The following is a 21,011-nucleotide window of genomic DNA, read 5'->3' as shown; positions in this document are numbered from 1 at the left end:
TTGGCAGTCTGAGCAATCTGCACAGTGCTGTGTGGTAACGAGGCTTCCTTGGCGACCCACAGAAGTGTGCAGAATGTTCCTTCCGCCTGGCTGGGCCAGGCCTGCTGTGTGCTCTGGGAGGTAAAGGAGAGCCGGGCAGGGCAGGTGTCTGCTCGGCAGTCCCCATCAAGACCTCTGCCTCTGGGACTAACTGTCCAGCTGCTGCAGGATCCTCCTTCCCAGGTGGGAGGGCCAGCTGCTGTTGGCCCTCGGTATCTGTGCCTCCCACTTTTAACCAGATTCTGTTGTCTGGGGCTGACAATGTCTGATTTCCCTTGTCAGAGCAAAGGCTAAATCTTGAGTCAAATCATGCTCTGTTAGAGGCAGAGGTCGTGTGTGTGCATGCGCGCGTGCGTGCGTGCATGCGTGTGTCTGACTCTGGGACGGTTGGAGTGGTTGAAATGTAAGAAAGGAAAAGGATGGAGGCGTGGTCCCCTGACGAGTTACACAGATCCCCGAGCCCACGGAATCCCTGTCGCATTTGTTTCTCTGGGACAAAAGGAGATAGTTGGGGCAGCGGTGGATGTGAGATGCCTTGATTCCAGGCCAGACACTTTCTCTATCAGCCTGACATTTTTGCCCTTCCTTTGAGAGGGTCAAATACCCATGAGGTCCTCTAGAATGCTCTGTGATGCTGCAGAGGAGTCGGAGCCCAGGCAGCAGGCAAACAAAGTGGTTTTGCTCTTGCTTGGGAGCCCGGCTGTCACAGCACGATGGGCACAAGACAGTGGCCATCAGTGGCTCTTCCGTGGTGCCCCTCCCCCGCCCTCCTCCCTGCCCGCACCCAACCCTTTCCTGTCACAGGTGCTAACCTAACTGCTCCCTTCCTGCCTCCCCACAGACCTGCGTAGGATGACAGCCGGCTTCATGGGCATGGCGGTGGCCATCATCCTCTTCGGCTGGATCATCGGAGTGCTGGGCTGCTGCTGGGACCGAGGCCTTATGCAGTATGTGGCAGGCCTTCTCTTCCTCATGGGAGGTAAGGCTGCAGAGGGGAGGGGAGGGGAGGGCAGGCCGGGAAGGTCCTGTTGACTCCGTGGGGGGGGGGATGATAGAGCAGAGGGGCGTGGCCAATATGGTTCTTTCTGCTCCTTCAACTGTTTGTCCGTCTGCTCCTGTCTCCTGTTGACCGCTGTACCAGCTGTTGGGGGAAATGAGATACAGCCCTCGGTGTCTAGAGTCTCGGGGACCTCGGCGCTTAGACGAAGGCAGACGGCTGTGGCTGGGACACTCACATGACATCAGTTGGTGGGCTCAGACTTGGAAGCATGAAGCCAGGATGGGCTGGACATTTACACTCAGGTGCCCTGTATGGTAGCGTTAGGCCAAGGAAAGGGGCATTTCCTCTCCAAAGGCCCATGCTCATCCTTGACTTACTGCTTAGAACAAGGCAGCGGTGGGCCAAGACTAGAGCCTCCCATTCCCGTTCCCTTTACTTGCTACTGACAGAGCCTTTGAGTCAGCGCAGCGGCTGCTAGCAGTCTGCGCAGAGGGAACTGGGTAGCTATAAGGGAATGGGTTCTGGTCCGAGCAAACCAGAAAGCTTTCTCGCCGTCAGCTTGGGCATCTTCTTCCTTCCCTCTGGAGTTCCTGGTTTGAGGCTCAGCCTAGAGCTCAAGTTTTGGACCGCCTGGAAGAGGTGGACGGGCGACTTATGTGTTGTCTGGAGGGAGGGAATGAGTGCAGACGACAGACTTAGAAACGCTTGCCTTGCGGGAGGAAGAGAGAATGAGTCCCACGTGCAGGAGCAGATGTCAGTCTGGCTCCGGGCTCTGTGCAGGTGCCTGATCCGGTCTTTTTTGTGCCAGGTTCTAAGCCAGGAGAGAAAGATGGAGTGGGCTCTGGGACTCTTTACCTACGGGCCAGGTGGAGGGGTGGAGAAGCTGCCCTTCCCTGGGCACAGAACGGCATCTGGGACACAGAAAGCTCTGGTTTAGAAGAGGGAGGGGAAGAGGGCTTTGCAGGGAGGACTTGGGCCTGGAAGTTTTGTTCTGTTCCTTGAAGCACAGCTACTCTGTGCCTAACACCAGTGCGGGCTGATACCTAGGGGACTCTCCTGGCATCAGAAGTCAGGACGTGCCCACGTCAGATCGGCCACTCCTGGGGCCCACACCTGTGGTTAAGACTGAGAATGAGGGCCATTGTGGCTCTGCGACAGAGATTCCATATAGAGAAGCCACCATCCCCAAACACACTTATGTCCTGTGGGCTTCCCCTTCGTTCCGGGACTCAAAGTCCTTGGCGGTTCTCACACCGATTTTATAACTAGGGTCCCTGTTTCCCCTTGGTAATCAATCCACTCTTCATGTGGACCTCCAAAATATAAAAACAGATAAAAAATGGAGCATCTGTACCCTGTTTGTAGTAAGGCTGTATCCTGTTTGTGGTGAGGCTGTATCCTGTTTGTAGTGAGGCTGTACCCTGTTTGCTCTGTGGAGAGCCAGAACAGGCTCTGATGAGGGACTTTTCTAGGGCTGGAGAGATGCCGGGCAAACAGGCCTCAGGCTGAGTCCTGAGCGGGGCTGGGGCCATCTGTCTGTCTGTCTGTCTGTCTGTCTGTCTGTCTGTGATCTCTACTGCTTGCCTGGCATTTGCTGTGCCTGGGTGCTTTCTCCACTGGCCCTTCCCTTCAGGCAGGAACAAGGCTCAGAACCTGGTTCCTTTTAGCTCTGAGAACTTTCCAGAGCACTTCCGTTAACTTGTAGACTAACAGCCAGGATGCCATTGACTGGCTTCCCTTTTCTAGCCGGGCCACAGGAGTAGGTCAGACCATAAGTAGGCCAGGATTGAGTGATAGGGGCCAAGCTGAAAGCTGTAACTGCAGTCAGGCCACTACATTACCTCTACTCACTGAAGGCCGTAGGACAAAAGGTGGGAGGATGGAAGCGGCGGGCAGCAGGGTGCCTGGGCCCCTGTCCCCACACTGCTTGGGCACCTACCATATGTCTGGAGCTCCAGGATAGATTAGGAGCCGCAAACTAAACTCTGAAGGCCCACTGGTCCCCACAGCCACTTATAAGATAACCACTCAGAGACTTAGTATCAGTAACAATTGTTTGGCCAGTGGCCCAGCTCTCACGATTAAATTCACCCTTTTCTACTAATCTCTGTATCACCGCGTGGCATCACCGCGTGGCTGTGGCTTACCGGTGATGCCCTTTGGCAGCCACATGGCGACTCTCCAACTCTGCCTTCCTTCTCTCTGCATCTTTGGAATTACCGCCTAGCTATGTTTTTCCTGGCCATTGGCTAAAGCAGCTTTATTCGTCAGCCAATAATAGCAATGCACATTCACAGCACACGGAAGGGCCTCCCACATCAAGCTTTGCCTTCCTAAGCCCAGGAAGTCCTTACCCATCACAAGTCAGAGGTTCCTGGAAAGCTTTGACTAAGCACTGATGCCTGCCAATCAGGAACACGCCCACAGAGCTTTTGCACATGGGTACTCTCCATGTGCAAATAGAGCCAAGAACCATTGAGACGGGTAAATTCTGTAATCCTTCCTCATATGGCACAGGGAGCACACATGTACACACGCATGCACCCATGCATGCATGCCTTGATCTTTATGACTGCTTCTTTAAGTTATGCAACAAGAAATAAGATAGTGCCAACGGCCCTCAGTGTCTGGGAGGCCTACCCAAGGTCTGACTCCTGGGTGGTGGCCACCGGCTTTACAGAAGCCATTCTTCCAATAGCCCCTTCCTGCTGATTAGAGAACAGTCCAGGCCGGACAGAGTCTAATGTATTCCAGGTCACAAAACCTTCTCTTACTCCTGGAGTTGTTTTTGTTTGTTTGTTTGTTTTGTTTTGTCTTTGTCCCTGGACCCTGGGTAAAGCAATATTCTCCTAAATGAAGCTGGGGTGGGGAGGGAAATGGGATCCATATGCTTTGGGGAATTATCAGGCCCTGAAATAACAAGGGTATTAATAGTAAAGCTGTTGGTTTCTCGTCTCTTGAATGGTGGTGTTTTCTCTTTTGGAAGCTCAAGCTAGCATCCTTTGCAACTGGGAGAGACACAGCTCCGAGATTTCAGCAGCCCAGGGCAACTGCCATGCTCTGACCTATGAAAATAAGTCGTTTTCAATTGGTTTTGTTAAAAAAATAAATATGTGTGTTGGGGAAGGATATGGTTCAAGATCGGAGACTGAATTCCTGGCCCTGCTCAGTTGTGATAGCTCGACTGAGGGGCCAGACGTGAACCCAGAAGAAATTTCTGGACCTGTAGAAGCCTACATGTCATATGCATTATAGCATGAACCTGTCCCAGAACTTGAAAAGTCTGTTCTCCAGGGTGTCAGTTTCCTATAGATGACCTGTCAAAGAACTTAGGGAGTAAGTCACCTGTTCCAGCCACCTCCAAGACTCAACAAAACTATCAGTCATTGAAGCTGCACAGACAGTTCCCAGTGTGCCCTTGTAGCCTTCCCGAGGGTGGCCGTCTCTCAGGTGTCTGTAACTGAGCTGAGCTGGGTCCCTGGTGGTTATATTGGAGTGGAAGCTAAGTAGGTAGTAATCGAGAGCAGCAGTGTCCGTCCGGCCAGATGTGAGTAGGTGAACAGGTAGAAAGAAAGGGAAGATTCGGCAAGAAAGCAAAAGGCAGCTTTGGGCTGGGGAGATGGCTCAGTGAGTACAGAGCTTGCTTTGCAAGCACGGGGCCATAGTTGAGTCCTCAGAACCCATCAAATCGACGAGGTGTGATAGTGCCGGGTGCTTGTTATGCCAGCCCCAGGAGGCAGACCAGTGAATCCCTGGGTCCTCCTGACAACTAGCCTAGTCCAACTAGCAAGCTCCAGGCCAGTGAGAGACCTGCCTCAAAAGGCTATGTAGACAGCTCCTGACAAATGACACTCTGGCCCCCACCCGCCCACATATGCACTGGTAGGTACCCACTCACACGAACACGCACGCACACAACACACATATACTCATGTGCGCGCCCACACACTTGTGCCCACACACACAAACCTATAACATACAAATAATTTTTAAGCAGAGAAGTGTATTTGGGATCAAGATTCCAACAACTGAGTTATTGGCAACTGTAAGTGAAGTGATTCATCATGTTAGGCATGATCTACACTGTGATTAATTTACATTTCTGTACTATTCCACTTCTTGCCTAGATATGTTTATTTTAGTTATAAACATATTTATATTATATATCAATAAGCATTATGTATTATCGTATGCTATAAATTATTATGTTTATATCTACTATATATTATAAGTACACATACACACACATATGTGTGTGTGTGTGTGTATTTAATAGACGCAAAATAAAGGCTGAAGAATTGTCTTCACACCGTCTTCTCTGTTCCAGTAGGAAGATGCCCACCCACTTATTTCTCTGGTCTGTGCCCGACTATTTCAGATTTAAGGAGCGGAGGGCCTCACGCACTGTGAAGTAACTACCAGCAGACTGTTAAATGGATGCTCGAGCCAGAGGAAACTATTAATTAAGCAGGGCAGCATTGTTTGGCCAGGAGCCTGGGGGTGGTGCGTGGGGTCCAGATCTCCTTTTGGCAGCACAGCCTGGCACAGCCCCACGAGGGTGCAAATGGCCGTCATAATGAATCGTCGGGGCATTCAGAGGCCTGGGGATAGGATAGGATAGCACGGGGCACAGGAACTCATGAGTACTCCGTCAAAGCTTCTTAGGCACGAGGGTTCATGAGATGCGTTGGAACCCCTGGTCCATGCGCATAGCATCCAAACCTTCCCACAGGCTCCCATAATTGCTGGGACCCTTCCTTCTTTCCTCTCCAGCCCCCGCCAGAACCAAGGCTTCATCATCTCCTGTCTGGACTCGCGCTGAAGTCCCTTGCTGGCCAAGCCATGGTCAATCCTGAGCATGAATCTTTGTGTGTGTGTGTGTGTGTGTGTGTGTGTGTGTGTGCTCACATATTCACATGATATCATGTTATAACACACATGTAGAGGGCAGAGGACAACCCTGAGGGGTGGGTTCTCTCTACCATGTGGATTCCAGGGAATCAGACTCGGGTTTCCAAGTGCCTTAATTCACTGCGCCATCTTGCCACCCCAGCCGAACTTAAAATAAAACCCAAATTCCTTACTTCCTTTAAAAGTTTCTACACCCTGGCTGACCCCGTTCTGTTCCCTCCTGTGCACACACGGCTACCCTTGGGCCGCTCCACCCATACTGGCTGCCTGTCTGTCCCAGCGTATCCAGAGGCTGCTTCAGGACCAAGGAGCAACTCAAGGATGTCTCTTTCCTTAGGTTCAGATCCCTACTGCAAGGTTCCCCCTCAGAGTCTCCTTCAATGACTGTGTCAGGCATGCTTTAGAGTTTAATTTATTTAAATGCCATGTGCCTAGATATATGTTATCTGAGGTTTGTTGGTTTTTTGTTTTTGTTTTTAGCAACTTTAAACATTTATTATTATCTCACAGGCTCCCTGAGTAAGAATTCCAGGCGCAGCTTAGCAGGGCTGTCAGTTGAGGATCTTGCTAACCTGCGCTCCGCTTTGCAGTTGGGTTGTCCTCTGAGGCTCCAGACCCTTGCCATTGTCACTGTGCTGATGATGGGGTCCTCTCCTTGCAGGGTTAGAACCCATGAAAGTTGGCTTCTTCAAAGCCACCAAGAGAGGCCCTCTGCTCTGTAGTAAACACTTACTTTTTAAAATTGCTTTGGGCTTAAGGAAAACTAAGAGCTGGTGAGATGGCTCAACAGGTAAAGATGCTTGCAGCCAAGTCTGGGTGGCGTGAGTTCAATCCCTGGGACCTGTAGGGTAGAAGCTGAGAGTTAATTCCCTCCCACAGACCAACCTCTGACGTCCACATGTGTGACGTGGCATGCACACACACACACACACACACACACACTTATTAAAATTGAGCAAGCATTATAACGAGCTGAGGTATCACGCTCAGCCCATGCACCCAGTCTCTTCTCTTATTAATATGCCTGCGTTATTGCAGCGTATCTGTTACAATGGATGAACTGCTCCCAGTGCATTGTTATTAACTAAAGCTCCTGGCTCATTCAGACCCCCTGAGGTTTATCTGGTGTCCTTTTCTGTTCCAGAACCCCATCCCTAGCACCAAGGTGCATTCAGTACTACCGTTTCCCTTGGCTGTGGCACCTCCCTAGATCTTCTAGGGATGTTCTAGACGGCCCTGGCAGTTTTGAAATATTGGCCAAGCATATTATAGAATGCTCTTCTGATGGGACTTAACATGATGGTTATCTTTTTTATCGTTACACGGAATTATGGCTTACGAGAGGGAGATCACAGACGTAGAGGGCCGCTGACCACGTCCTCGTGGCTGTCCACGTTGCCCTGATCGCCTGGGACGAGCAGTGTGAATTCCTCTCCTTCCCTCCCATTTCTGTACTGTGTCCTCTAGGACGCAGTCACTGTGTGTAGCCACCCAGGAGGACCTCTAGGATGGAAACGCCACTCCTGTAGGGTAGAGCAGCCGCAGGGCTAATTTGGAGCTGTCCTAGATGGAGTGTTTGTGCGTTGCTCTCCGCACGGCATCCCCTGCTCGCCCGTCTGTATCGGTGTGGGCTCCAGGGCGCCGGTGTTTGTCGTTTGGGCTATGGTCCAGCACGCCTTCTCCTTGCTTCCTCCATTTCTGCCAGGCGTGGCGTTCGAGAAGTCTCCTAACTCTCGTTTGTGCCCCTCGGCGTACCCTAGCATGTGGGGTTTTGATTCCTGCTGTTTTATGTTTGGTTGGCCCCTCTTGAACACCACGAGGTGCTGTAAGTCATAATGTGTGCTCTCTGCTCCCACCCTGCACCGTCTCTCCGCCCAGCTCTGCTTCTTTCTGTTAGATAATGGCATCCAGAACCAGGACCTTGGGACTCTGTGTCTGGAATGGATTCTTAACACTGTATTTGCTCACCATCTCTCTCCCTGCACTGATACCTACGCTCCACAAGCACCATACCAGCCTGCCTCAGTTATAGAATGCCTCCACTGAGGTATCTCCTCGGTCAAGAGCGTGCCTGCCGCTTGATAAACAGCTGACAAGTGACTACGTTGGGAAAGTAAATTATATGGAAGGAATAGAAAGTGTTTTGGTTTGTGTAGCATTCCAAGGCCCCTGCCTTGTCTACAGTCCCCACGGTAACAATGTTCCCTTTCATGGGACTCCTCCTCCTCCACCTCCTCCTCACATTCACTGAGCAGTATGAGACCCTATCCTCTCCTGTCACAAAACATCTTCCATTCCTCTAGGAAACAGAATATGAGTGGCCCCTGAATTCACGGAGTTTCTGACCTTAGAGATAGAAAGGACCTCAGACACCAGCCAGCCAGGACCCCTGTGGTTTGGATAAGAGCAGTTATGGCATGTCATCCTAGACCACCCGGCTAGAAGCTGGAAGAAATGAATCTTAAGTGTGGCCTGTGACACCGGCCCGTATTCTTGCAGCCTAGACTGCCACTGCCGCTTCTGCCTTGGGTACCCATGCTGAGCATCTCTGTGTCTCGCTGAACTCCGGTCCGTGCTTTCCAGCAAGTGCCAGTATCCCCACAATTTCTGTTCGTGCCATCTGCAACACACACACACACACACACACACACACACACACACACACACGGAGCTTTCTCTTTCCTCTCCTCCTCAGAGCATGTAGGAGAGAGGCATATGGAGGAGATGGCGGCCAGAGCTGGGGACATGGATGGCGATGGTGAAAAGGACCCTTAAAGGGTCTTTCCATACCATCTGTGATTGGCGTGGCCGCTTCTACTCTGCCATTCCAGTGGGGAATGAAGGGAGTTTGCTGAAGTCAGATTTGAATGGTTGTTGTGATATATAAATTAATGATGCCATGTGTTTGGCATAGACATCACCCAGCTCTGCATCAAGCCCTTAGATACTCAGCATGATACCGCCTCTTCTGGCAGGAGAAGATCTTGCTGAATAGCAGGAATTTTGAAAACTTGAGTTTGGCGTGATTGTATGTGTCTTGGGTAACGTTTCATCTGAGCACTAACATGATTTTAAGGAGTCCTATACACATTCAAGTTTTCCCATGGGCCTTCTCTCCCAGACTCTCTCCATTGCTGGTCCCTAGCTTTGGCCTGCTTAGAAACGGGAGTTTCTATAAGGTCGGGAGACATTAAGTCTTAAACTTCATGCCTCCAGGTCACGACTTCAAGACTTATTGGTTAGAGATGGGAGATACAAAGCAGAGGACCAGGTAAATTAGATGTTCCAGGAAGAGAGGATAAATCCAATAAGGCAGTGGCTTGGCAATATGCAAAGCGTATAATAAGTGTGTGTGTGTGTGTGTGTGTGTGTGTGTGTGTGTGTGTATATATATATATATATATATATATATATATATATATATATATGCCCTGGCAAATTCCACTGTAACTAACAGAGACGTGCTCAGAGTCTGCCACAGCCAATCAGAAATGACTCTGGTATGAAAGCCATGCATTTACCCAGCTGACCTGCTTTTGTATTTTGATGCGAGCCTTCACTGGGGCATCACAACTCTTCCCCAGACTTTTTGCCTTGCAGTCTTTGGAAATACTAGGCAGATATTTACAGTCTACTTCACACCAGAATGTTTCTTGCCCCTTGCAAGTTACGTACCTGAATATTTATTAGCATTTGATAATCACATTTAAAACATATCCTTGAAGGGTGTATTTTGACAGCAAATGTCTTTTGTGGAGGAGACATGTTGTCAGGAAGATCGGGAAACAGCATCTGGGCTTACTTTATATAGAGCCATGGTGGATCGCTCTAGCAATCCAAGAAGCAGGAAGATTTCAGACCCCCGAGGGTTGTGAAATTGCCACCAATGCTATTACTCCTGTCTTATATATTGGCCTCAGAATAGAACACTAAGCATCCCTGGCCATGGAAACTGTGGCTCGTGATGGTCACAAAATATTCAATGCCCTGTGTAGTGAGATAATCACTTTGTCTCCTTCTGTGGCACTGACCACGCCCATTGGGGGGTGGAGCCAGGGGCGGAAGTGACCTGTGGAAGGAGGTCTGAGGAAGAGCCCGGAAAGCTCTCTTACTGGCAGGACTCAGACAGGAGAGCATCCGGTGGAACTTGCTGGTGTTCATCTGTCTAGGTTGTAAGTTATTTCTCCCTGAATAAACATCTATTCGGCCTATTTGTTTATCCTGATCCTTATTTAACTGCAATAGCCCTGACTAAGAAAGGGAGATGCTTTATTCTTGAATGCCAACGTAAAAAGCTAAAACAGAGCTTGGAAGGGGCTGGGAATGACGGTGGTCATTGAAGGCATCAGGAAAGCTGGTATGGGAATTCAACCTTCACCTCTTAGCTGTTCCCAGACACACTTGCTCAAAGGGGCACCTTCCATATTCCGCTTCCTAACTGGAGCCCAGAGTCCTTATTCAGGAAGCAGAGTCACCCAATAAAAGGAGATAATGGTGGGTTTTCCAAGAAGATATAGTCCAGGACCAAAGGAACATTGGACTAGTCATGTGACCCCGGAACTTTCCTTATCTGCCTTTCATGCCTTGCTTCAATTTTATCATCTATTAAAAAGAGCTAATAATAGGTCTCCCTCCAAGCATAGCTGTGAGAATTAGAGTTAACTCATCTGAAGGACTTACAACAGTGCCAGGCGTTGTTCTCATAACATTTTTGATATTGTTATTCTGGCACTGAGATACTTCTTTTCTTAATTTGTTTCCTCTTTGTTATTATTTTTATGTGCACATGTTTTTGCCTGCATGTATGTTTGTATACAATATGCATGCAGTGCCCACAGAGGCAAAAGAGGATGTCAGGTCCTCTGGAATTGAAGTTACAGGTGGTTGTAAGGTACTATCATTGCCTCCGGAAGACAGAGCAGCCAGCATTCTTGACTGCTGAGCCATCTCCCGTCCTTGAGATACTTCTGTTTTGAAATAACTGCCTCCAGTGATATCCCTCTCCTACCTCAGTGACCTTATGCCATTGCTATCTGTACCACCCAGACACCTTATGATGTGAGCTGTGGAGGTAGGGAAGAATGAACCCTCATACAGATAATATCTTGCAGTTTAATCACTACCCTAGTCCCTCATTCCTTCATTCAGTAAATTCTGAGTCCTAGCCCCTTCAGCAATGGCAGGGTTGGAACAGGGCCCTGCAGGAAGGTTGGGAGAAGGCGGCAAAAAGGCATACGGGAAGATTACTCGTTACGAAAAAGACCCCGAGAGGAACAAAGCAATTGGGACGGTAAGGAAGCTATTGGGTCTAGAGAAATCCAGTATGAGGATGACCTTGACAGGTACAGACTGGGATGGGGAGGGGGCGATACCAAACAGGTAGAAGGGCCTTTAAGGTCATGGTCACAGGCTTGATCTATTGGGGGGACATCAGCTTCCATTCTGCCCTGTGATATATCTGTTGCATAAACTACCCTGGGGAGGGGGGGTCTTCCCCGGGTGACATTCAATATCCTATGAATTTATCTGTTTCCCTAGGGTGTGTATTATTGGAGACTCAATAGTGTACACTCCTCATTTGTGGGGGGCGGGTAGTGAGCACTGTGTCCCTACCTGGGATGACCATATGAGGCTTAGGGTACCAACGGTATGCTCCTAGAAATCATTGCGGTGTTACACATCCAAGAACCTCCCTCTGCCCGACCACGGGACCAGTGCAAAATTGAAACCCATGACCTCTTGTACAAACACTGGGAATTCAAGAGAGCATGCCCACAAAGCCATCTTGTACTCCGGCATCGCACAGAGCACTGAAACATCCTGTAGCTACAACAGAAGAATTGTGTTGTGGTGGTGGTTGTTGTGGAGAGATCTTCTAAGAACACACCTGTTCCCTTTCCTCCTTCCCTCCTTAACACGGACCACGTCTGCTGTCATGATGTCTGAATAAGCATCTTGTCTTGTGAGTCCCTTTTCTTATGTCCCAAGATGACCCCAAAGGTTGAAAAGGCAGCCCATAAAGAAGAGAAAGCTGATCAGGTTGCTCGTGTAAGGGGGAATACCGCCTCATACGCTTTGGTTGGACTTCAGAAGTGAACTTAAGTGTATTCATGACTAGACTGTTGGGTCGGGCATCTTTTCAATGTGGTGTTTGACTAAAGCGATGTAATAATAATGAGTAAGAATAAGGGTATGTCAGAATGGAAGGGATAGTGAGGAGGGGATTCAGAGGCGTAGGATTCAAAGCATTTCAGGGTGTGCTCCATGTGTGGGTGCTTTTAGTGGGAGACCTGACGAGTCTCTAGGGGGATTTCCTTTCACGGATAATCAAATCCTATTCTTGGGCAGGACAGTCCCAAGGACAGCCCCAAGACTGAGAGAGTAAAATCACATCCACAAATATGACAAGGCCTGCTATTGGTGCTCGGTGTCGAAAGTGAGGCTGGGGTAGGTGACTTTGTACTTCTCCTCATGGAGGGTGGATAATTTCTCCACAGCCCGGGGCCTCCCCAGTCGGCTCTCCTGTACAAGCACGGAAGCATCCGAGTCAGTGGATCAGTGTGGTCCAGACTGGGACCAAGATACCCAAAGACTCCATGTCTCAGCACTAAGCAAGACTCTGCCTTTCGGGGCATAGAAATGACAGCACTGCATTCAACCTTAGTCTGCTCTGGCAGTATTCGATGAAGGACAGGCGTGAGGAGACAGAGAGGCGGGTCAGAGGGAGGCCCTCTCCTCTGATGGGTGGTTGTCGAGGAAGGACAGGTTGCTCTACCTACTCTTAGTGAAAAACAAAGAATGCAGTGGAGATGCCACAGTGACAAGTTACCATGGAAACCGAGGAGATCTCTAACACAACTTCAAACGACTCCTCCCTTCCCATTGCTCTTGTGGTTTGTCCCCACAAGTTTCAAGGGAAGGGAACTTGTCACCCAAGCTCTAGTCCTTAAAACAAACTGTAAATCAAAGGAAAGCGATGGTCTCTGAAGTAAATGCGGACCTCTTGGGCTTCAAAGCTGTTCCAAGGAAACAGTAAGGAGGGAGGAACAGGTGTGAATCAAGGAGGTGTGTTTTCTCCCCTGTCTGCTGGGGGTGGAAGCGTTGAAGGGGGTCGCAGATATGACAGAGAAGAAATCAAAGCCGGCGGGAAGTGGCCACAAATAGCCAGGCTGGCTCCTCCGTCCTCTCGTGGGCCCTTGTCAGCCCTGCTACTTCACTGGCTGAGACGCACTGCGCGTATCCAAGCCTGCAAGATGAGACCAATGATAGTGTACAAAACATCGGAGCAACCAGACCAGGCCCCGTGAAGCAAGCCCCTGTGATAAAGTACATCCCCACCGGACAGGCGGAGTCCTCAGACAGGATTTAGGGCCTCCTGCTCCCCCGATTGCTCCTGGAAATTGCAAGAACTGGCTGAAAGTACAGAACTTGGGAGCAAGACCTGAAAGCAGCCCGTACATCAGAGGGCGAGGTCGCCTCGGACCCAGAACTGCATCTGCACCTCTCTGTGGATAAAAGTGAATGAGTCATAGCAAGCCTGCCTTCTTCTAGAACCCAGGATCACCAGCCCAGGGGTGGGAAGGCACCACCCACAATGGGCTGTGTCCTTCTCTAAGAAAACAGGCTGCTTGCCTGCAGCCCTATCTTTCCCAGCTTGGCAGGGCCTTAAAGGCAAGGCAGGGTGGTGTTCATGAGGCGGTGTGGGGAGAGTCCTTAGAGCAACTGTTCCGGATCAAAGGTACACACCATTCAGAGTTCGGACGTGGCCTCCTGCCTTCTTGTGGGCACCCTTTCGGGTGGGTCTACATTACTGCCCTCACTTTGAAAATCAATCCAGGGAGCCCCCCCCCCCCGACTAGCCTAGAACTGTCCCATCAAGTCAGTGGTAGAGCCTTATAATGTCTCCGAACCATTGGATCTTCTTCCTTCTGTGTTCCGAGCTGTGACAGCAAGGTACTGGGGGAGGGCGCCCGGGACGGGGAAATAAGCCTGAAGGCTCCACCAGCAGGCCAGACTCTAAAGACACCATCCACCAGAGGGGTCCCTCCACTCTCCCCAGCCAGAAGCAGAATGTTTGCCTCCCATGGGGCAGTAGAGGGAGAGTCGCCTCTACCACCAGCATCTGCAAGTTGAGAGGCAGTGAAGGTCCCCTGGGGTGAGGATCTGAATTGGAATTCTGTAACCTTAGTCAGCCCTATCCTTCCCGAGCTGCCTTGTAAAATGCCATGTGCCTCACAGGGCTGTTGTGAGAATGAAAAGCTTTACTGTGTGAGATGCTGAGACCCTGCCTGGCACCTGGAGAGCCCTTGAGGCATGGGTGTGGAAGGGTTACTTGGTCACCAATGCAGATGTCCTTTGCACTTGCTGAAGGGGTTTAAGGGCGTGTCCAAGGGCACTCAGTTCCAGGAGCTGTGGGTCAAACTTAACTTCACTCTGAAGGCTGGGGCTTTTCTTACCAAGCAGTTCTGTCCTGCACATGTAACTAGCTTATTTATGGTCCTCAGATAATCTGTGACGTGGTAGAGTAAGAGATGCCACCCCCCCCCCCAGATATATATCACCCAATATGGGCTAGGGCTGGTGTTCTTGGGGTGGCAGAAAAGGAAATGGCGAGTGTGGTCACACAGGAAAATGGGGTAGCCCAGGGCTCTGTCCTTCTGTGTGTTCTGAGACAAAGGGCAGTGTTTGGGGCTCTTCCAGGAGTACGACTTCAGCTCGCCACCAGGGCCTGTCTTAAGAGTCTCTCCTCCGTTCCCATGGAAGACACTGCTTTCCCAGAGACTGCTGACCCTGTCTGCTGTGCTGCCACACCCACTTGGCACACCCCTTCCTGGGTCCTCTACTGTTATCTGTCTCTCCTGATCCTGAAACTTTGTCTCTTGTGACAATATTCTAAGGTTGTCCCCTCTCCTTTGTGTCTTTTTATTTTTAATTGTTTAGGCCATTTGCTCGGATTTTGACTTTCTTTTCCTCTACAAACATATTTCCTTATCAAAAAGAAAATCTCCAACACACACACACACAATATACATGTCATGTACACAGGCACACACACAAAGTACACATGCAATATTTACACACAAATATACACACATAGTACACACAAGGCAGCACACACGCCACACACACACACACACACACACACACACACACAGCTGTGAGTACGTGTGGGCTGTGTATATGGAACTGTCTTCTGAATACAGACCCCGTGTTTTGTCATACACATTTCTGTCCTTCTGGAATCCCAGACGTGCCTTCAATTAGACTTTGTCTTTTCTCTGCACACATTACACACGTGCTTTGCGGTTTTAAAAGCACATGGGAACACTCGGCTTACTATGGGCACCCAGTACGTATGACCGCCCACTCTTTCCCTTCCCCCAAGGAAGCATGCACAAGGCTTCTTCTTGACACCCGAGGACTCAGGCTGTCCCTCGGGTCATTTTTCATGGTTTCATGTTCACTTTCACCTTCCCATCAATTGTCAACATCTGCCGACATGGTCCTCACAATCTCTCTGTGGCCCATTCATTTGCCTCCAGCCCTAGAGCTCCGCCTGGACTGTTGCTGGAACTGCAGTGTTTTGGGAGTCATTTAGCTCTGGGTAGAAATCTCTACCCACCCCACCCCACCCCAGCTGGTTGCCAGTGTCTGAGCCTTCGTCTTTCGTTTGTGAACGGCCATCCCTGCTGGGGTTATTGTGAAGATGAAAATGAGAAAATGTATTGCAAAAGCATCTCTCCCCCAAACAGGAATTTCATAAGTGCTCATTTCCCTGCTTTGCACTGAATTCATCCTTTAAAACATAGTACTTTCCTAAAATATGCTAATTACATAGCATTTCTTGATGAAAAATTTTCTGTGGCTCCCTCATGTTTACAGAACAAAATTCCATATCCCCAGCCTAGAGTTCTTGACAGGAACAATCTCGTATCGTGTACCCTAAGCCACATGTCCTGTGTCACATTCAAATAGACCACTTAGCATCACCTGACCTGGCTGCCTTTGCTTTGAGTGCTGAGGCCCTGTACATTTCTCTGCTTATGGTCAGCATCCTTCAGAAACTCTCCGACCAAAGGCAGAACTTTGCATGGCACTGGCCTCATTGTGAGTTAACCCCAAATCACAGCTTTCTGGTCATTTCCACCACGCTGGGGTGGGACCCTCTGAAGTGGCAGGGTGCTCTTCTTTGCCTGCTGCTTGGAGTTGTCATTTGATCATCTTTATTTTAAGCTTCCCTGTGGTTCCGGGTAGATTTGATTTGGATTCTCTCCACTAAAAATGGCACAGATCAAACTCAGTCATTTCTTTAAGTTTGTTTGTTTGTTTGTTTTTAATATTTAAACACTATTGTGTCTATAATTTCTTTGATTTTACAACTGAATTCAACTCAATTACTATTAATGTTCTGCATTGTGCCACCATCGCCCAAACCAACTACAATCGAGCCTGGCCCCTGTGTTTAAAGGACACCCAGGAAAGCTATGTAGACTGGCAGGTTCTCAGGTGCCATAACAGAGCATTGTGAAGACATTAGGGGATACTCGCAGGCAGCTGGTGCTGAGGCTGAAGGTGAAGTCAGGGAATGTTCCCTTCTCATTCCCCTTAGGCTTCCCACACCCATCTCTTGGGCCTGGACTGGAAACCTTGCAGAAGTGGCAGTCCAGGTCTTTATTCAGCCCAATGTAGGGTTGCATGTGTTATTAATACATTTCTGGTTTTTTTGATATATTACTGCGTAACTGAACTCTGGTGAGTGAAGCAAAAATTCCCCTTTGCCTGAAAAATAGGGCTTAAGGAGCTTTATAGAAGCTACCGTGTGAGTCTGTGTGGTGTTTGCCCCCACGCTCCCCCCTGTGGATCTTGGGAAGGAAGGAATGTCAAGGCTGCCTCCCCCCCCCCACAGCCACCCTGACAAAATCCAGCTGCTTCTATTCAAAGATGCTACCATACCCCTGGTTCTAGTTTACTTAAAAATAATGGGTAATTAATTAAAAGGCTCTCCGTGGCTCAGCTTTTAACATTAGCAGTTAGGCTCCGTGAAAATCACATTTCCCAGAAGCCTCTGGGATACAGCTTCTTAGGGCTCTCGTCTTAGCGTGGCTGAGAACATTGTGGGATGGCACTCTTCCACTCAGCCTTCCCATTTAAGGGGTGGGGCCCAGACATGTCTGCTCCCCTACTCCACTCCTCAGTGGCAAAGAAGACTGTTACGAGTAGGTTTTTCCGCCAGCCTGGTCACACCGCCACGCCAGCCCCAAGTAACACACACAGACTCTGCATTGGATATAATTCTGTTGGCCTATTACTTGTTTCTTATCAGCTAGCTCTGTCTTAAATATTAACCCATTTCTATTAATCTAAGTGTTTCCACGTGGTCTCATCTTACCAAAGAGTGGGCTGGTGTTCTTCTCTCTCAAGTCTCTCCATCTTGGCTCCTCCCTACTGCCTCCTCTCTCCTCCTCGTCGCCTAGTCCCGCCTATCTTCCTTTCCTGTTGGCCAACAGTGCTTTATTCATTAACCAGTATGAGAAACATATATACATAATGACCTCTCCCATCATCTCCTCTTTTCTGTCTAAATAAAAAGAAGGGTTTTAACATTAACATAGCAAAATATATAACACAACAGTTATCAAATAAGAATCACAGCTAACACTATTTAGTCCATTAACATTTAGTAGGACTTAAAGAAAATATTCTATCATCTACCCTATCTTTGTGAGTCTAAAGTCTTATGTGTAACTTATCTTTAATCCTAACTAAGGAAAACTATAACCATAACTATCTGTCTTCAATTCCTTCAAAGATCACAGAAGGATAATATATAAACTCTAGAAATGACAGAGACAACTCACTGCCTGATCAGTCACCCAAAAATCTTCTGTAATGTTTCATCTTCAGCCCATAGGCCACAGTACGTCTGACAGACTCTTCAGCAAAGCAGGAAACTTTAAACTGTCCACCTGTGTTGGCAACTTGTCAGTCACTTTTCTCTGTGTTCTGCAGACTGTCTGGCAGAATCTTCCATGAAGCAGGAATCCCGTAGCAATGCCCATCTTTTATCAGCAGTCATTTTCCTGGGGTCCTGTATGTCCATTTTATACAGCATGAAGTCAAACAGTCCGGACAAGAGCAGTATCTTGCTCAAATGGCTAGTCTTGCCATATTGAAAGCGAACTCCATACGTGTTTCTTCAAGGTCCTTCTTCCTTTCTGATGTAGATGGTGTTGCCAGGAGCAGTTGTGCCTGATTGTCAAGAAAACTCTAAACCATTTTAAATGCCATATTCTGTAGGTCTTTGAAAGGTTTGAAAAATGCCTATTTATCTCAAATACATCTCTGTGTATCTTGAAAACCTAACTAACTTAACTCTAAGTTTTTACTATCATAGGTAATTATCTATAATCTGTACTACATTATACATTATTATTAAATGAGCTATATAAACACAATGCCTAAACAAGAGGAGAAATATACACATCACAAAATTGACCTTAAATTTGTATCAATAAATGAAAATCCATTCCAAAACAAAGTATTCATATCACAACATAATCCCCTCTTTACCTTTAAAAAGAGATTGGTTGTGACCATTAACCACTTATAACTAACCCCACTTAAACGAACACTTATAAACAATATTTGGGAATTTGGGCGCCGTTCCTAGGGTCTATGAAGGAGCCAGTACAGACACTTTGTTAATTATCCCTGTGTGTACAGGGCACCCTGAACCTCTCTGGGTCACATGTGATAAAGATGGGACATCTTGTCCTGCTCTCACCAGCTAGTTCACACTATTTAAATATCCGTGGGAGTGTGGACTATGAGGGGAGAATAGTTTCTCTGCTTACGTTGATTTCGCCCCGTCTGAACAGGCAGGACACATGAACATGGAGTAGCTGTGGTGAGAGACAGTATAGCAAGTGTCTACAGCATGGGGTTGGATACCTTCGGCTATGTAACCTCGGGCAATTCATGGAACCTCTCTGTGCCTCAGTTTCCTCGCCTACATCTCATAAAGTTTCTTGGATAATTTAAAAGGCTAATAGTTCTGAAACACATGAAATAGTGCTTATCATATATATATGTGTGTGTGTGTGTGTATAAAACATGTGTATATATGTATTTATATAAATGCGTACATGTGTGTGTATATATACATATGTGTGTTTATACAAATATATATATATATATATATATATATATATATTGTCCAAAAGCAGCTATTTTTATGTTCAGTAACTAACAGTACAGATGTGATAAACAAAACAAAACAAAAAAAATAACAACAACAACCCCCCCCAAAAAAAAACACTTGGGAATAGATTTCTTCCCCCAAAGGCCAAGGCCGAGTTGTGTGTACTTGGCAGATGGAAACATAAAGCAAACCAGGTGGCCATCTCAGCTCATCTCCTGCTCCCGTGGCAGTTTCTTCCTGTCCTAATTAACATGACATTGGCTCGGACCAGATAGGACAAAAGCCAGAGAGATTGCTTTCAGGAGCCAATTTCTTCCAGACACTTAAACAGCTGGGCTCTGTCCCTCCATGTTTCGAATCAAGGCAATTTGGGGTTGAGCCTGCTGTGCACCGCTGGCGGCAAATAGTGACACCTACCCATCTCATCCACTGTCCCCTCCTGGGTATGTGAGGGGTGGGAAGAAGGGTCATCTCTCCAGGAAGTTTGTGTTGGACAGAGTTAGTGACTGCCAGTGCGAGAGCAAGCCGGAGACCAGCCCCTCCTTAGCCCAGGGCCTATAGCTGCCGTGAGGTCAGTTGTGCAGAAAGGCCCTTAAGGTCTGATCCAATTGCAGTCACTGAGGTACCATAACCCAGAGAGGTTAAGCGGCCTTCTCACATTATGGGAAGGGATGGAGCCAGTGCCCAGTGTGGTGGTTTGAGTAGACATGCCCCCCCACACACACATACACATAGTCTCATGTGTTTAAATGATTGGCCATAGGGCTGGCACTGTTAGGAGGTGTGGCCTTGTTGGAGGAAGTATGTCATTGGGGTCCCAGCTTTGAGGTCTCAAGAGCTAAACTCTTGCGCCAGTGTGTCTCAATCTCCTTCTATTGCCTGCAAATCCAGATGTAGAGCTCCCAGCTCCTTCTCCAGCACCATGTCTGCCTGCATGCCCCCCATGCTTCTTGCCATGATGATAATGGACTAGATCTCCAAAACTGTAAGCCAGCCCCAATTAAATGTTTTCCTTTATAAGAGTTGCCCTGGTCATGGTGTGTCTTCCCAGCAATAAAACCCGAAGGAATGCGTGTGTTTCCTGATACTTAGTGGAGAACTCACCCCACTAAACTACACCCCAATATGATGCCTGCCGCTACCCCATCTGGAAGCTGGTGAGCGGGTGGCCCCGCCTCCTTCTAGACCGGGAGAGTCATGTGACTACCAAACGTGACTTTACATATAGTCACGTAGCTGCATGAACTAGGCTTCATGCTAGCCAATCTCCCTCCCCCTCCCCCCGCAACCGGGGGGCAATACGGCTTTTCTCTGCAACAGTTTTGATGATACGTAAGATGAAGGACCAGAGTAGGCAAGAGGATTCAGTGATGTAAAATGTCTGCAGGGAGCTCTCATCTCACTACTGTCCTCCTAAGAAAGCCAGTCAGGGATGCCTTCTGCCCCAAGATTCCCAGCTAGCTTCCTGAACCGCTGCCACTAGAAGGGGGAAGGAAGAGAGAAGCAAGCAGGAAGATGGCGTGCTCGAAGTGGCTCGTGGGAGCTCACGAGTCGCAGTTGGAGAATGTTCCTTTCTGCCCAGCTGTAGCTGCTACTCTGTTCTGTTGAGAAGCCAGTTGGGTCCCGCTAATTCTCAGCTCTAAACCAAGGCCCAGATGGGTAAGATTCACGTGGAAAAAGTACGTGGCGCTACTCTCTCAATTCGTTTCCTTTCCAGACCTCTCCTCCCCACTCTGTGGGAACGCTCATGCCAGATCTTCCCTCACAATTGGTGAGATGTCCAAGGTCAGGTGCTTCCCCGGTAAGACTCGTGTTTTCAAATGCGTGTGGCGGAAGACGATGAAATGGCTAGCTCTCAGC

The 21,011-nt window shown here is 48.6% G+C and overlaps 1 protein-coding gene across 1 annotated transcript in view; it reads left to right on the top strand.

The window, feature by feature from the left end:
* The first annotated feature begins 883 nt into the window (after positions 1–883).
* The window catches only part of LOC127214230 (transmembrane protein 178B), a 32,659-nt gene continuing 12,531 nt past the window's right edge, over positions 884–21,011 (top strand). The window contains exon 1 of the mRNA XM_051174628.1: positions 884–1,018. Coding sequence (XP_051030585.1) covers positions 892–1,018 — 127 coding nt within the window. The 5' untranslated portion in view covers positions 884–891. The remainder of the gene's footprint in view (positions 1,019–21,011) is intronic.

This window comes from Phodopus roborovskii, unplaced genomic scaffold (assembly GCF_943737965.1).
Source record: "Phodopus roborovskii unplaced genomic scaffold, PHOROB, whole genome shotgun sequence".
NCBI classification, from domain to species: domain Eukaryota; kingdom Metazoa; phylum Chordata; class Mammalia; order Rodentia; family Cricetidae; genus Phodopus; species Phodopus roborovskii.
Note: the sequence above shows the minus strand (reverse complement) of the source record. Positions and strands in the feature narration are given on the sequence as shown.